Below are 18,319 nucleotides of genomic sequence, written 5' to 3'. Positions count from 1 at the left end.
GTTGGGCAAGTTTTGCTAAACTCATTATAGCTAATACACCGACTGAGCAGCTTGGCAAAACAAATTAAGATAATAAATTTTTTTTGGAAAAGCCTAGACAAATGAAGAAGATGATGATATTAGTTTAGTCATTGAATTTGTAACTGATGAGGATGGCAGTCTGGTAGGAAAAGTCATAAAATTGAATAATAATTATTGTGGTGATGAATTTTATTACCAACCAAAAGCAATAACAACCCGGTGCCGTGGCCACCGCGGCACCGCGTGCTATAAATACTTGAGTTCTAATATTGGTACCAATCAGTCACTGCGGCTTTGACGTCATTGATAGTCTAGGAAACAAATGGCAGCAAGCAATCAAATTACATTATTGATCTAGCCTACACATTTCTACCTGCGGTTCACAAATACAAACTACCGTACTTTTCGGACAATTAGCAGCTACTTTTTTCTGATGATTTGAGCCTAGCGGCTTATAGGTAGGCCTACAAGGGTGCGGCTAATCACTGTGGCTTATTCTGTGGCTTTTTCTTTCACCGCTAAGGCGCACTAACGGGAATCTCCAATTAGTGCATTTTTAGCTGTGAAAGAAAATACGAAACAATGCCTCACGGTACTGTGCCGTTAGGCACTAAGTTAAAAAGCGTCGGATAATACGAAACTGTGCCGTTCTGCACTGTTCCGTTTTAAATGGCGTTAAAAAGCACAGTCCTTAGTTCTGCGGCCTATAGTAAGGTGCGGCTTATGTATTGTTTTATTATCGTTTTTGGAAAATAAAGCACATGTAGCTTATATAGAGGTGCGGTTTATAGTCCAAACAGTACGGTAGTCCCAAATTGAAAAATATTTCGTACCAGCGAACTGGACCTGAGGAATCTAATGTTTGTTCCACTGAATTTATTTTCACATCACTATATTTTCGCACTCATCAGAGCTGCGAAATTAAGTTCCAGCGAAATTTTACTCTGTATGCTACTCACGAAACTAAATACTAGCGAAATATAAGTGTCCTAGGGTAGAATATGTCTCATTCACGCAGTGTTTGAATGTATGCTAGTTTGGTAAGAAGTTGCACTTTGCCTATATCGCTTTTGTTCTTCATTTTGCTACCACAAATTAGAAGTAAATTTTAAGTTCAAAAGTTTTCTCAGCATACCATCAAGGGGTTTTTCTGCTTATAGGTTGAGTGTGCTAAGTATGACAGAAATACGCAGAAGTTCTTCGACCGATATCGAATCAATATCGGAGAAGATTCACTTCCCGTAATTGTTTCCTCTCTCGACCTCTACAGACTTCACCGAGTCATCGAGAAAAAGAAGCCCAGTAACCTCTCATTACAAAGGTTTGTTGATGGAATGGCTGTAGACCTCATTGTGTCTCATTGCAAAGGTTTGTTGATGGAATGGCTGTAGACCTCATTGTGTCTCATTACAAAGGTTTGTTGATGGAATGGCTGTAGACCTCATTGTGTCTCATTACAAAGGTTTGTTGATGGAATGGCTGTAGACCTCATTGTGTCTCATTACAAAGGTATGTTGATGGAATGGCTGTGGACCTCATTGTGTCTCATTACAAAGGTTTGTTGATGGAATGGCTGTAGACCTCATTGTGTCTCATTACAAAGGTTTGTTGATGGAATGGCTGTAGACCTCATTGTGTTTCATTACAAAGGTTTGTTGCTGGAATGGCTGTAGACTTCATTGTGTCTCATTACAAAAGTTTGTTGCTGGAATGGCTGTAGACCTCATTGTGTGGCTGAGTTCGACTCACTGATTATTTAAATACTCAAATATTAGTGACAGAGACTCTCTGTAGAGGTCTTTGCTAATTTGTCATTTGGTTTGATTCTGAACAGAAATAAAGTGATTTATAACTTGAGTTTGACAAGACGATAAAATTATTAATGAGTTTTCATGTTTTCAAACACAAGTAAGAGTTAATGCAGCTGCATAGCTTCGTCATTGTGAATTTCTTGTCAAGGGCAGTTCTAAAAATATGCTTGCTGTAAAATAATAGATCCCTGTTTAGTATTAGTTAACATGTTCTGTTAATGATATTTTTAACCAGTAAAAACATGAATAAATTTTTTAATGTATAGCTGCATAATCTTTACTATAATAAGGGCCGTGTCTGTCCGTGTGTTTTAAGCCATGGTTGGATGTTATGAAAATATTACTTCCATCAGGATTCAAACTTGCGCTATTTGTTATGTAGAGAGCAACAGTTTTTTGGCACATGGATTGGCTGGTATATGTTGAATCGTGCCATCTCTACTTCAGAGTGTCACATTTCTTGTATTGATGTTTGAGAAGCGATAAAATATATTGAAATAGAATGTCTGCACAAGCTGTGTGGGGTTGGGCTTTCGTTGGGCTCCCTCCGCTCTAGGATCTGTAGGGATCCTGCCCGACCTTTCACCTCTCCTCACTAGAAGAATAAAAAGTCAACTACTCTGAGTTTACTATGAGCATGTATTTTATCAATCAAAAGTTAACACGTTACTATAAAGAGTGTTAATACAATGTAAGTCTGTGTCTCCTTCACCCTCTTCTCTGTATCTACACGTCGAGAAAAGGCACCACAATCCTTTCTATTTCTTTACCCCGCCCCTCTGTCCCAGGCAAGGTCGGACCCCGCCTTTTCGTTTTAAGGAAGGCTGGACCCCGCCCCTCTGTCTCAAGGATGGCCGGACTCCGCCCCCTCCGTCTCAAGGAAGGCCGGCTGGTCTTTAGCTAACATAATGACTTTTATCCAGCTGGCCCTTAAACCGGCTGGCTTGAGTTGGTGGCTAGCCAGCTTCTGTCACACTAGACTATGAACAAGTCCAACTGAACACTCTGATATAGTCAACAGTTCCTTGTGTCTGACAAAGTAGCTCGTTTTTGTTACTTTTACCTACAAGCACTCTCTTATGGTCTAGCAACATTTTAACACCTTTTTACAGCGATGTCTACAAGCACTCTCTTATGGTATATCAATAATTTAATACCTTTTTACAGCGATGTCTACCAACACTCTCTTATGGTCTATCAACAATTTAACACCTTTTTACAGCAATGTCTACCGGCACTCTCTTATGGTCTATGAACAATTTAACACCTTTTTACAGCGATGTCTACAATGATTCGAGCTTTTTGCAAACTGAGTCTGGAGATTATCTTCTCATGAGTCCTGGTGCGTCTTTCATCACTGCAGAGCTCGATGAGGGTGTGGTTGTCGAAGAGGAAGATGAGGAAGGTAATAGCGACACTCGGAGGAATTAATTAGTAACTGCTAGTTATGCTAGTTACGAGTAGAAAACAATTAGCTGTTCTTGGTTGAGATTCGTTTCTAGAATGTTGTACAAACTTTTTATTACATGTAATTGGAATATCAAGTAAGGATTAAACCGGCACCCAATTTAACTCAGCAGAACGTTGGATGCTGTTTAGACATGCTATTTAGGCATGCATAACTCAGCTGATTAGCATCTATGAGTCTAAGCAATGGTTCTGGATTGAGTCACCTTTTATCATACTGAATATTGTAGAGGAAGATGAGGAAGTGGATGCTGTGGAGGCTGTGGAGGCTGAAGAGGAACAGCCAACCACTGCAGCTGAGACTTTGGGGGAGGATGCAGAGGAAGAAAACAAAGTTGAGGAGGTGAGGTTACCATTTCTTCTGTTTCACCTTGTTAGCATATTTGTATATATGTATCTGTATATATGTATATACCTATATGTGTATATGTATATATATATATATATGTATATACATGTATGTATATGGACTTCATGTGTCTTCAACTTTCTATTTCTAACTGTGTCACTCTCTATCTGCTTATAATTTTTTGTTTGTATATTTGTTTTCTTACTCTGTTCTTATCCTTTTGCCTTTTTTACTCATTCGCTAGCCTGTTTGTCTGTTTGTCTTCTGAGATATGTTTTGTATGCCAAAATAGGCGTATGTTAAAGTCAAGGTTTTTCCGAGTATACCTCATTTCATTTACTTTGTTCCACAACCCAGAGAGCTATAACAGCTATAACACATTTAATACACATTTATATTAAAAAGCTGCGTAAAAAATGAAATGTTTCATAACACCCAAAGTCCATAAGTCTAAAATTAGTAAAATTTGTAGCGCTATGTAATGCATCCCACATGACTGGTCATAACTAACAAAAAATTGCAAAAAAGAATTTGCACAGCGAAACTGCGCTCAGAATGGGTTGTTAACATATTTTTTGTTGGCTCAACTCATGCAAATAAGTGTTTCCTTTTGTGTAAGTACAGGTATGATAAGGTGTAAGTACAGGTGTGATAAGGTGTAAGTACAGGTGTGATAAGGTGTAAGTACAGGTGTGATAAGGTGTAAGTACAGGTGTGATAAGGTGTAAGTACAGGTGTGATAAGGTGTAAGTACAGGTGTGATAAGGTGTAAGTACATGTGTGATAAGGTGTAAGTACAGGTGTGATAAGGTGTAAGTACAGGTGTGATAAGGTGTAAGTACAGGTGTGATAAGGTGTAAGTACAGGTGTGATAAGGTGTAAGTACAGGTGTGATAAGGTGTAAGTACAGGTGTGATAAGGTGTAAGTACAGGTGTGATAAGGTGTAAGTACAGGTGTGATAAGGTGTAAGTACAGGTGTGATAAGGTGTAAGTACAGGTGTGATAAGGTGTAAGTACAGGTGTGATAAGGTGTAAGTACAGGTGTGATAAGGTGTAAGTACAGGTGTGATAAGGTGTAAGTACAGGTGTGATAAGGTGTAAGTACATGTGTGATAAGGTGTAAGTACAGGTGTGATAAGGTGTAAGTACAGGTGTGATAAGGTGTAAGTACAGGTGTGATAAGGTGTAAGTACATGTGTGATAAGGTGTAAGTACAGGTGTGATAAGGTGTAAGTACAGGTGTGATAAGGTGTAAGTACAGGTGTGATAAGGTGTAAGTACAGGTGTGATAAGGTGTAAGTACAGGTGTGATAAGGTGTAAGTACAGGTGTGATAAGGTGTAAGTACAGGTGTGATAAGGTGTAAGTACAGGTGTGATAAGGTGTAAGTACAGGTGTGATAAGGTGTAAGTACAGGTGTGATAAGGTGTAAGTACAGGTGTGATAAGGTGTAAGTACAGGTGTGATAAGGTGTAAGTACAGGTGTGATAAGGTGTAAGTACATGTGTGATAAGGTGTAAGTACAGGTGTGATAAGGTGTAAGTACAGGTGTGATAAGGTGTAAGTACAGGTGTGATAAGGTAATTTAGTTGTGAGAGTGCTAGACTGTAAATTGGAGTTCCAGAGTCGAACTCCTGCACGAGGCAATGTCATTCCTAAGACAGTGCTTCTGTTTTAGTATGGATTATATTATTAGTATGGATTATAGTGTGGATTATATTATTGATATGTATTATAGTATGGATTATATTATTAGTTTTGATTATAGTATGGATTATATTATTTGTTCGGATTATAGTATGGATTATATTATTAGTATGGATTATAGTATAGATTATCCAGTCAGAGAACTCTCGTATTTATAGATTCCTTACATCTGTCTGTATATGTGTAGTTATGTTTATGGTGTTTTACCTCTGTCTGTACGTGTGTAATTATGTTTATGGTGTTTTACCTCTGTCTGTACGCGTGTAATTATGTTTATGGTGTTTTACCTCTGTCCGTACGCGTGTAATTATGTTTATGGTGTTTTACCTCTGTCCGTACGTGTGTAATTATGTTCATGGTGGTTTACCTCTGTCCATACATGTGTAATTATGTTCATGGTGTTTTACCTTTGTCTGTACGTGTGTAATTATGTTTATGGTGTTTTACCTCTGTCTGTACGTGTGTAATTATGTTTATGGTGTTTACCTCTGTCCGTACGTGTGTAATTATGTTCATGGTGGTTTACCTCTGTCCATACATGTGTAATTATGTTCATGGTGTTTTACCTCTGTCCGTACGTGTGTAATTATGTTCATGGAGTTTTACCTCTGTCTGTACGTGTGTAATTATGTTCATGGTGTTTTACCTCTGTCTGTATGTGTGTAATTATGTTCATGGTGTTTTACCTCTGTCTGTACGTGTGTAATTATGTTCATGGTGTTTGACCTCTGTCTGTATGTGTGTAATTATGTTCATGGTGTTTTACTTTTGTCTGTACGTGTGTAATTATGTTCATGGTGTTTTATCTCTGTCTGAACGTTTGTAATTATGTTCATGGTGTTTTACCTCTGTCTGCACATGTTTAATTATGTTCATGGTGTTTTACCAGGTCTGGGAGGAGACAACTGTGTACACAGAAGTTCCTGTCGAGCCAGAGAAGAAAATGGATGAACCTGATACTCTCAGCTACCAACCCTCGAGGTTAGCACCCTGCAGTCTCCACTGCTCATTAACGTGTAGCTGGGGATCCCAGTTTATCTTGGAGGTGGTGCTGTATTATAAAACTTTTGTGTAATGTTGAAGGCCCGCTGCTGGAAAACAAGCTGGTTCTAAGGCTACCCTTGCAGACATTCCTCAGTTTGACTATCCTGAAGTGACTGAGCAAAACATGTCAGAGATACAGAAGATGCTCAACAAACAGGTTTGTTATGTGCTCATTATTCAGCCTTTGATAGACATAACTATAACCTTAGTGCCTTCCATAGACATAACTATAACCTTAGTGCCTTCCATAGACATAACTATAACCTTAGTGCCTTCCATAGACATAACTATAACCTTAGTGCCTTCCATAGACATAACTATAACCTTAGTGCCTTCCATAGACATAACTATAACTTTAGTGCCTTCCATAGACATAACTATAACCTTAGTGCCTTCCATAGACATAGCTATAACCTTAGTGCCTTCCATAGACATAACTATAACCTTAGTGCCTTCCGTAGACATAACTATAACCTTAGTGCCTTCTGTAGACATAACTATAACCTTAGTGCCTTCCACAGACATAACTATAACCTTAGTGCCTTCCATAGACATAACTATAACTTTAGTACCTTCCATAGACATAGCTATAACCTTAGTGCCTTCCATAGACATAGCTATAACCTTACTGCCTTCCATAGACATAACTATAACCTTAGTGCCTTCCATAGACATAACTATAACCTTAGTGCCTTCCATAGACATAACTTTAACCTTAGTGCCTTCTATAGACATAACTATAACTTTAGTGCTTTCCATAGACATAACTCTAACCTTAGTGCCTTTCATAGACATAACTATAACCTTAGTGCCTTCCATAGACATATGTGTTCATGTGGTGTCCTGCATAAACATGTATGTACATTTATTGCCCTGCATAGACATATGTACATTTAGTGTCATGCATAGACATATCTGTACTTTTAGTGTTTTTCATAGGCATATACATTCATATAGTTCCTTTTATAGAAATATCTGTACTTGGAATGCCAACAAATGTCAAGGATGATTTGCCATACAAGATTACCACTTATGATTATTATTATGATTATTATCATGCTCGTCAGTTAAGCAAGTCAATTATAGTTTCTGTTGCTAACTGTCATGTTTTGTCGTTTTCCATTACTATGCTATCCTTGAAACATGCAATTCTTGTTAGCAATATTGTTTGGCACACGATCATTGTCAGACCTAATTGTTATTCTTGTTGGTTGCGGATGTTCGTTATCATCAATTGCTACTTGGATTTGTGTTGCTCATTGTTAAACCATTTTCTGTTAGCATTGCCAATTGTCGATTATCATTGTCGATTATCCGCCTTAGCTGTCTTTTCCAACTGTGAGTGTCCGGGTAAAATATCATTTTTGATAATTATCACTGGTAAATGTTATTGCCATTTGTCATGGTTAGTTTTGTTCTATAGGTTATTCATTAGATAAGAACTCCTTTAAAAAACTTTTATCCTCCAAGTACTCTGTGTAATATGTGTAAGGTCAAAAGGTCATTTGTCTATTTGGGTCTCCTTCAGATTCGAGCAATATGGAAACTTCCGGAAGAACAGAGGAAGAAGATCATTAAACGACTTATGTTAAAGTTTCACCCAGACAAGAATCCTGGCAAGGTGGAGCTTTGCACTCAGTTGACGCAGGTGAGTTGCCAATGCCATGCTATCTGTACCCGTACCATGCTTTCTCTACCAGCGTACAGCACAAGGTGAGTTGGCAATGCCATGCTGCCTTGCTATCTCTACCATGCATGCAGCATCAGGGTGTAAGACCAAAGGCTAGTCTGCATCTTGTTTTGTTAGCTTGGATGTCACTTCGTCAGAGCCTGGATATTAACTATTTCGTTAACAAATGAATTGTTTTACCAGTTCATAATAAGATATTATGTAAAACGTAATATTTGACAAAGGGGCATAAATTGTCATAACTCTAAACTAGGTGATGCCATTAAAATGCATAAAGACTGGACATTAACTTACCTTAGTAGTTACTTCTGATAAAAGACATCTGGTTACAGACCGGACATTAACTTACCTTAGTAGTTACTTCTGATAAAAGACATCTGGTTACAGACCGGACATTAACTTACCTTAGTAGTTACTTCTGATAAAAGACATCTGGTTACAGACCGGACATTAACTTACCTTAGTAGTTACTTCTGATAAAAGACATCTGGTTACAGACCTGATATTAACTTACCTTAGTAGTTACTTCTGATAAAAGACATCTGGTTACAGACCTGATATTAACTTACCTTAGTAGTTACTTCTGATAAAAGACATCTGGTTACAGACCTGATATTAACTTACCTTAGTAGTTACTTCTGATAAAAGACATCTGGTTACAGACCGGATATTAACTTACTTTTGTAGTTACTTCTGATAAAAGATATCTGGTTACAGACCGGATATTAACTTACTTTAGTAGTTACTTCTGATAAAAGATATCTGGTTACAGACCGGATATTAACTTACCTTAGTAGTTACTTCTGATACAATCCATCTGGTTACAGACCGGACATTAACTTACCTTAGTAGTTACTTCTGATAAAAGACATCTGGTTACAGACCGGATATTGACTTACTTTAGTAGTTATTTCTGATAAAAGACATCTGGTTACAGACCTGATATTAACTTACCTTAGTAGTTACTTCTGATAAAAGACATCTGGTTACAGACCGGATATTAACTTACTTTAGTAGTTACTTCTGATAAAAGATATCTGGTTACAGACCGGATGTTAACTTACCTTAGTAGTTACTTCTGATAAAAGACATCTGGTTACAGACCGGATATTAACTTACTTTAGTAGTTACTTCTGATAAAAGACATCTGGTTACAGACCGGATATTAACTTACTTTAGTAGTTACTTCTGATAAAAGACATCTGGTTACAGACCTGATATTAACTTGCCTTAGTAGTTACTTCTGATAAAAAACATCTGGTTACAGACCGGATATTAACTTACTTTAGTAGTTACTTCTGATAAAAGATATCTGGTTACAGACCGGATATTAACTTACCTTAGTAGTTACTTCTGATAAAATCCATCTGGTTACAGACCGGACATTAACTTACTTTAGTAGTTACTTCTGATAAAAGACATCTGGTTACAGACCGGATATTAACTTACTTTAGTAGTTACTTCTGATAAAAGATATCTGGTTACAGACCGGATATTAACTTACCTTAGTAGTTACTTCTGATAAAATCCATCTGGTTACAGACCGGACATTAACTTACCTTAGTAGTTACTTCTGATAAAATCCATCTGGTTACAGACCGGACATTAACTTACCTTAGTAGTTACTTCTGATAAAAGATATCTGGTTACAGACCGGATATTAACTTACCTTAGTAGTTACTTCTGATAAAAGACATCTGGTTACAGACCGGATGTTAACTTACTTTAGTAGTTATTTCTGATAAAAGACATCTGGTTACAGACCGGATGTTAACTTACTTTAGTAGTTACTTCTGATAAAAGACATCTGGTTACAGACCTGATATTAACTTACCTTAGTAGTTACTTCTGATAAAAGACATCTGGTTACAGACCGGATATTGACTTACTTTAGTAGTTATTTCTGATAAAAGACATCTGGTTACAGACCGGATGTTAACTTACCTTAGTAGTTACTTCTGATAAAATCCATCTGGTGAAAGACTGGATATTAACTTACTTTAGTAGTTACTTTTAATAAAAGACATCTGGTGAAAGACTGGATAATAATTTTTCTCACACAGCAAAAAGCAAGTTTAACAACTAGACGAACTGTGGCATCAAAAGCAGCATTCTTTGCTGGTTATATACTAACAAAGAACTTAGCAGTTTAGGGAGCCAAGTGGAGTGTCAGCTTTGGATTTGTCTCCCTACAAATCTACAAGACTACTCATTCAGAAATGTGTTAAAATACCGTTTCATTCACGTAAATGATGGCCATTTTTCTGAATGAGGTCTTACTGAGATACAATTAGTGCAATACTTAACAGTTGGTGCATAGCTTTAAGTCTTCTGTTATTATCTCTGATCAATTGCAGTCCGGAGAACCTCGTTCTATCAGAAAATTTTTCGTTTTCATCAAGCCATTTTATGTCTTTTTCGTATTTTATGAACGACAAAATGTCAAAGTTCTTTGTGACTAACTAAAATGACTGCAAATATTAAAGTATAATATTTTTTTTCTGTAGCATATTCGAGTGATCATCGAAGACATTGAAGACGGAGGGTTTGTTGCTGACAAAGAGAATCGTTCTGATTGGTGGAGCGAGTTTATAAACCGACGAGCTAAAGCTTACGGCGAGCAAAAGAATGACTTTGAAGATAAGCTCAAAGAGACTTTTGCTCAGTATTCTTCAAATCTCGGGTAAGACATGGGTTATGTGGTACTTTTGGGTAAGACTCGAGTTATGTGGTACCCGTTGGTAAGACTGGGGTTATATGGTACCCTTGGGTAAGAGTGGGGTTATGTGGTACCCTTGGGTAAGACTGGGGTCATGTGGTACTTTTGGGTAAGACTGGGTTTACGTGGTATTCTTGGGTAAGACCGGGATTATGTGGTACCCTTGGGTAAGACTGGGGTTGTGTGGTACTCTTGGGTAAGACTGGTGTTATGTGGTACTCCGAGGTTATGTGGTACCCTTAGGTAATACTGGGGTTATGTGGTACTCTTGGGTAAGACTGGTGTTATGTGGTACTCTGGGGTTATGTGGTACCCTTGGGTAAGACTGGGGTTATGTGGTACTTTTGGATGTGACTGGGGTTATATGGTACCCTGGCATTTGTATGTCTTGCAGTGATTTTTATCTGGTCGCCTTTCTTAATTTTTGTCATTTGATTGCTATAGACCAGAGTTTGCTGCCGGGAGTAAAGGCTATGACTCGGCACGCAGCAAGGACAAATTTGAGAAGTTCAAAAACGCGACTCGAAGAAATCCAGTTCCAGAGGAAGCAAGGCGTTGGCTAAGACAAGCCAAGGCTGATCTAAGGTCAGCATACAATGATTTTGAAGTGGAGGAGCCAGCTTTTGAGTGGACACTCTTCAAGGCACATCAGGTAACACTTTCTCCATCCTAATATAAGTTCTCCGATAGCAACTCCCCTTATTATGTACAATGTAGGTTGTCTACCCACAAATGGCTACTTTGTTTTTAGAGTTGCTTTTTCTTGCATCATTTTATAAACTTTGTTGTGGCAGTTTACCATCAATCATCAATCATCAATAAGTATGATACACTTTAGTGTTTTGATTTTTTTGTAATTGCAGTTGCACAATGGTAATAGAAACCTCGAAAATCTCTTCTTTTCTATAATTTTTTTAGTTTATCTTGAAGTAATTATCATACAAACAACTTCTTTAGCAAAGTTTACATTTTCATAAATATTCAACTATAATATATCATTATGCATAAATTCATAGATACAATTAATTGTATTATTAATCAGTAAAGATTTAGCATTATCATATTTGACTTACGGTTCAGTAAAGATATAGTGTTATCATATTTGACTTACGGTTCGGTAAAGATATAGCGTTATCATATTTGACTTACGGTTCAGTAAAGATATAGTGTTATCATATTTGACTTACGGTTCGGTAAAGATATAGTGTTATTATATTTGATTTGCGGTTCGGTAAAGATATAGTGTTATTATATTTGATTTGCGGTTCGGTAAAGATATAGCGTTATCATATTTGACTTACGGTTCAGTAAAGATATAGCGTTATCATATTTGACTTACGGTTCAGTAAAGATATAGTGTTATCATATTTGACTTACGGTTCGGTAAAGATATAGTGTTATTATATTTGATTTGCGGTTCGGTAAAGATATAGCGTTATCATATTTGACTTACGGTTCAGTAAAGATATAGCGTTATCATATTTGACTTACGGTTCAGTAAAGATATAGCGTTATCATATTTGACTTACGGTTCAGTAAAGATATAGCGTTATCATATTTGATTTGCGGTTCGGTAAAGATATAGCGTTATCATATTTGACTTACGGTTCAGTAAAGATATAGCATTATCATATTTGACTTACGGTTCAGTAAAGATATAGCGTTATCATATTTGACTTACGGTTCAGTAAAGATATAGCGTTATCATATTTGATTTGCGGTTCGGTAAAGATATAGCGTTATCATATTTGACTTACGGTTCAGTAAAGATATAGCGTTATCATATTTGACTTACGGTTCAGTAAAGATATAGCGTTATCATATTTGACTTACGGTTCAGTAAAGATATAGCGTTATCATATTTGACTTACGGTTCAGTAAAGATATAGTGTTATCATATTTGACTTACGGTTCGGTAAAGATATAGTGTTATTATATTTGATTTGCGGTTCGGTAAAGATATAGCGTTATCATATTTGACTTACGGTTCAGTAAAGATATAGCGTTATCATATTTGACTAAGATATAGCATTAACCCATTATAACCTTTAAATAGAGAAAATTCAAGCAAACTTGCCACGCATGAGCAGGCCTTGAGAGCACTTCGCTTGAAGTACCATTTATTTTGTTAGACAGATGTCATCATAGACAGGTGCTAGTTGCATAGCTGTCAGATGTCATCATAGACAGGTGCTAGTTGCATAGCTGTCAGATGTCATCATAGACAGGTGCTAGTTGCATAGCTGTCAGATGTCATCATAGACAGGTGCTAGTTGCATAGCTGTCAGATGTCATCATAGACAGGTGCTAGTTGCAAAGCTAGTGAACAATAGGTTCTAATTTAATAAAATTCTTTTTTTCACTAGTTGAGATCTGTTAATTATATAGTTATTATAACACTTTCATATGCGCGACAAAGTTTATAAAGTTGTTTAAAGATTTGCATGATGATCCCATCATTGATTATGCTATCTAAAAATGTACTTGAGATCGTTATAATATTATTACAATTAATCATAATACTTTTACACCGGATGTGCAAAAGCTAGTGCAGATGAACCTTGCTGTACAATTTTCATCCTCTGCTCTGCATCATAATGTAATTCGCTTCAAGTTCTAGTTTTACCCAACAGACCATTCAAACTGACTGCTGTTAGCTATTCATAAATATCTCATGCATACATGATATTAATGCAGCAATGATATATGTCATCAGTGGACATACATACTGTAAGTCGTAGTCTGTCCTACTTGGTTTAGGCTGCGGAAAAAGCCCTCAAGGCAGGCTGCTATACTCTCGACTCGAAGAAGATAAATCTAACAGATCTCAAGCTCATCTCAAGCAGTCTCCATGACATCGAAGTGACAAACAATGCCAAAGAACTGCAGGATCTGATTGGTCCGTGTGACCAGCTAACTCACCCGACTAACAACAATTTTCCGAGGATTCCTCATGAGCTAGTTGACAAAGAAAGGGCTTCTCAGGTTAGCTTTAGCTTCTTCTGTTTTAATGTCTTTAAATAGTAATGCTCTCGGGCCAGGTTTTAAATAGTAATGCTCTCGGGCCAGGTTTTAGATAGTAATGCTCTCGGGCCAGGTTTTAAATAGTAATGCTCTCGAGCCAGGTTTTAAATAGTAATGCTTTCGGGCCAGGTTTTAAATAGTAATGCTCTTGGGCCAGGTTTTAAATAGTAATGCTCTCGGGTCAGGTTTTAAATAGTAATGCTCTCGGGTCAGGTTTTAAATAGTAATGCTCTCGGGCCAGGTTTTAGATAGTAATGCTCTCGGGTCAGGTTTTAAATAGTAATGCTCTCGGGTCAGGTTTTAAATGGATCAATGATTTTTTTATTAAATTCTTTAGGATAATGAGTATTCAAGGACAGACCACTTTCCTCTTATGTGGACTTTGTTTAACTCTCTCAGTACAGAGATAACACAATTTTCAGCGCACTCATCCAAACATAGAAGTACATGTAGTTATGTGTGTAACTTGTTCTGTATTCTACCAGTGTAGGCACTCATAAACTCCTCGATTGCATACCACAGACATCTATACCACAGACATCTATCTAAGTATCGAGGCTATAACAACACAAAATCATTGGGTTTTGTTATGGCTGATCGCCTTCAGTTTATTTTGATTGAGTTTCAGTCATGTTTCAACAGTTTGTTTACTGGATATGTAGTTATTCCTTGGCTATACGGTGTGCATAACATCCTTGGCTAAACCGTGTGCATAACATCCTTGGCTATACCGTGTGCATAACATCCTTGGCTATACCGTGTGCATAACATCCTTGGCTATACCGTGTGCGTAACCATATTGCAGGCGGGCTATACTTGGAGACTATACACAGATACTAACTGTATTCAACTGTATTAACTTCGTTAGTTCTGATTGAATATACGAATAAGATTGTATAGTATGGTAATCCCGCACTCTATTTTGTGGTTCACCTTACGCGGCTAGTAGTAGTTTTGGTAGTCGGCTTTTGGTAGTTCGTTGAGTAAAAAGTATTCATTGAACACTAACAAAATAATGGCAATAGGTTAGATAAATAAAATGCATAAATACCTCTCATGCATAGTGAGATCCTTCTGTGAGTATCATTTTGCTAGCAGCCGTCACAGTTCGCTAATTTTCTGTTATGTTTTATTAAATCTAACAGTGCAAAGTGCTTGTGACGCGCTGCATCTTTTTTGGTATTCAAGTATAAAACAATAAAAGTATCTTCACTTGGTATGAGTGTTACATAAATAATTATTCAATTTAAAACAAAAAAATTGACAGTAGCTATAGCTATATTATTATATTTTAGTCTTTCGTACCAGAAAATACTATACCAGATGTTTCATGCCAGACCAGATTGTCTTTTTTGTCAAAAAGACTTTAGAAAAAAGCAGTCCTGCCTGTAGGGCTGCCTTTTTGTAAAAGACAGACAGAACTGCTTTTCTCAATTTAAGCGTTCACTGTTATTCTAGAGTCTCTCGGCATTTGCCTTGCTTTGGCTTGCTTTTTGTACTCTGCATGACCGGTTTCGCCTGATAACTCTAGATAACGTTCAAGCATTGATTTGGTGATCTGTATAGCAAGCAATAAATATCAATAAGATATACTTGATCAAATATACCGTAAAACCTCAAATTGAACGCCACCTCTATTTGAGCGCCACCCTGAGAGAAGGGTTAAAAAATAGACCGCCACTCTCCAATTGAATGCCACTGACATTACTTGATCTTTACGAGCCCATAATATGAACTGACCAGTAGAAAAATGTCCACAAAATCGTATTAATAATGAATCATTTATATCAATAACAACTAATTCTTTTGCTGTCCAATTCCAAAGTTTTTTGTTGAAACATTGAAAGCATTACTATAGCAATAATCAATAACGGTTTCAGGCTAGTAGTAGTTCTCTGTTTAACGTGGTCCTAACACTTCGAAGGACATGCATAAAAAACCAGCTCACAAGTTTTGGACCAAGGTTATGTTTACCGAGCATACTTTTATTGTGCTAAATTCAGCGCGTAAATGTTTCGCTCTGCCAAAATTGTTTCAACGCTAACATCGACTAGTTTAGCAGTGCAGAAAAAGAGTTGAGGCCAAAAAATGTCGGGGAAAGTATTGAACAACTAGAAGCTGTTCGTTCCATCGAAAGCAACAATCAGAACGCAGCTATCCGATCAAGCGATAGAATTTTTTTTTAAATGTTAATTTTCGTTTGTTTTTGTAATATAAGTATGATTCATTCATATCATTTGTTCATGAATATTTATTTGTATCATTTGATAAATTATTATTGTGCAGACTTATAAATAGACTTATAAATATGCAGATTTATAGCATGTTATTTAATTACAATGTACCAATGCTCATATCTCACTTTCTATTGCACATTAAAAGCTAGTTTTTGCTGCAAATTGTAGCAAACATATCAGTGAGTGCAATGAGTTTGTATGCAAGATTGCTAAATTTAAATATAAATTAAAAATGTCTTCAACTTTAGAATGAAAAAAAAATTGAAAACGCCAACAAATTGCAAACGACACAGGCTATAATAACCTCACAGGTCAACTGCAAGCAATAGATATCAAATGGTAGAGATGTTTCTTGGTTTCTCAATGCATATGTATTTATTAAGAGATCTTTGACAAGTTAGAGGTAAGTTGGAAGTTAGCAGATTTATTGCATCCAAAAGGTATCGCTCCACTCAAAAAAGAGAGCAAAATGTAGGCGACATTTGCCTCCCGTGTTAGGGCTAAATTTATCTTCTAAAAATTTTGCCGAGCCATTTGAAAAATAGACCGCCAGTCTTCTATTTAAACGCCGCCTCTAATTGACCGCCACTATAGAGAAAAGGTTGAAAAATAGAGCAGCATGGCGTTCAATTAGAGGTTTCACTGTATTCGTTTTTATCGACAGGCTTAGGTGCTTCATTTTAAATTGTCAAATAGCCATTGCATGGCCCTCTTTTAATATCAATGATTAATATTAAATTAATAAAATAAATAAATATTTTCATAGTTTGAATTCTTATTGAGTTTAATATTAATATTGAATAATTATCAATTATTGTAATATTTTCACAACTTGTTACTATGTTCTCTGAATTGTTTGGTGACACTCTTGTTATCTCACAGCTTGTCACATTATTTGAAGTAGTATTTGCAGCAATTATTATAGTAATAATATATTTCTCCATTTCTATCTTTTCTCCAGGTGCTAGACTCCTGTGAAAGGCTAATACAAAGAATCTCAATTGAGTTCATCGAGGCTATGGATAGGGATATGCATGAAGAATCGTCTACTTTTGAAGGTGTAGACAACTCCATGGCTCTTGTATTGGTTCCTAAACGCAAAGCTAAAATTTTTAAAGCTTCCGACGAAGTACCAGTTCAACAAAGCAGTATTCCACTCGCAGACTCTGTCGATACTTCTCATGAAGGTTCAGCATCAGATCCCACCCAGCCTAGAGAAAATGATGGTGCCGAGGCTATTGCGAGAGAGAATGATAGGGCCGAGGCTATTGCGAGAGAAAATGATAGTGCCGAGGCTATTGCGAGAGAAAATGATACTGCCGAGGCTATTGCGAGAGAAAATATAAACTCTAACCAAAATGGCGCATCAGAAAATCGTGTCAACCATTCCAAAAAAACCTTCTGTCAAAAGTTGAATGTCAAGGTGCGAATTGTTTCTAGCACTGAAAAAGAACTTGCACCTAGCAAACCTTTTGACAACAACTAGAGGAAATTGTGGATTTTGACACCCTCCTTAGTGCCTAGTTACAACTAGCTCAATTTCCTTTGGTATAACATACTCAGCCTGTGATCCAATAATCTCCTCTGACTGAATTTCATTTGTTGTTACTCAATCCTCATGTCTGTGATTGTGACTTGGTTTAATTTTGATTTGTATGTAACAAGCTCACTGGTGCATAATTATTATTATTGTACCTCAACTGTCAGTTGTAATGCTCATCACTACCCGCTTTTATATGTACAAGCTCTTGACAGCACCTGACAGCAAATCTCAGAATATGTTATGTACCCTTTTTTACTAATCTATGGAAAGTTGGAAGGACTAGCATAATTCTTATTTTTGATGATATTCCATTGCTCTGTTTTTATTTTATCATTTATTTTTCACAATCAATTATGAATGAATTATTTAATTAGAGTTTTTCATGCAAAAAATTGTGTTACTATTCTTCTGGAATCTGAATCAACAGAGATGTGTACCTTGCGGCTATCTTAACACGGCTTACAATGTATCGATGCTCATAACTCGACTTCTATTGCACAACTTCTATTGCATGATACAATTATATAAAACTAGGTGAATGTCCTGCATTGCACGGGCAATAAAGGTTTTCGCATAGAAAATTCACTTTTATTTAACGTACATGTATAACAACAGTTAACGTACATGTATAACAACAGTTAACATTCAAACTTCATATCATGAGAAGTTATCATATCATGAGAAGGGTTTTTGTGCAGTTTAAAGGA

General features: G+C 36.6%; 1 protein-coding gene across 1 annotated transcript in view; it reads left to right on the top strand.

Annotated features, from left to right (window-relative positions):
• LOC137407861 (sacsin-like) overlaps positions 1-18,059 on the top strand; it is a 218,419-nt gene extending 200,360 nt beyond the window's left edge. Inside the window, exons 80-90 of the mRNA XM_068094241.1 lie at positions 1,182-1,346; positions 2,621-2,625; positions 3,110-3,237; positions 3,530-3,642; positions 6,245-6,336; positions 6,439-6,556; positions 7,928-8,047; positions 10,597-10,772; positions 11,253-11,460; positions 13,569-13,793; positions 17,031-18,059. Coding sequence (XP_067950342.1) covers positions 1,182-1,346; positions 2,621-2,625; positions 3,110-3,237; positions 3,530-3,642; positions 6,245-6,336; positions 6,439-6,556; positions 7,928-8,047; positions 10,597-10,772; positions 11,253-11,460; positions 13,569-13,793; positions 17,031-17,555 — 1,875 coding nt within the window. The 3' untranslated portion in view covers positions 17,556-18,059. The remainder of the gene's footprint in view (positions 1-1,181; positions 1,347-2,620; positions 2,626-3,109; positions 3,238-3,529; positions 3,643-6,244; positions 6,337-6,438; positions 6,557-7,927; positions 8,048-10,596; positions 10,773-11,252; positions 11,461-13,568; positions 13,794-17,030) is intronic.
• Positions 18,060-18,319: the final 260 nt, after the last annotated feature.

The sequence above is a fragment of the Watersipora subatra genome, chromosome 11, assembly GCF_963576615.1.
Source record: "Watersipora subatra chromosome 11, tzWatSuba1.1, whole genome shotgun sequence".
NCBI classification, from domain to species: Eukaryota; Metazoa; Bryozoa; class Gymnolaemata; order Cheilostomatida; family Watersiporidae; genus Watersipora; species Watersipora subatra.
The sequence above is the reverse complement of the archived record's forward strand: the minus strand, read 5'-3'. Positions and strand labels throughout refer to the sequence as shown.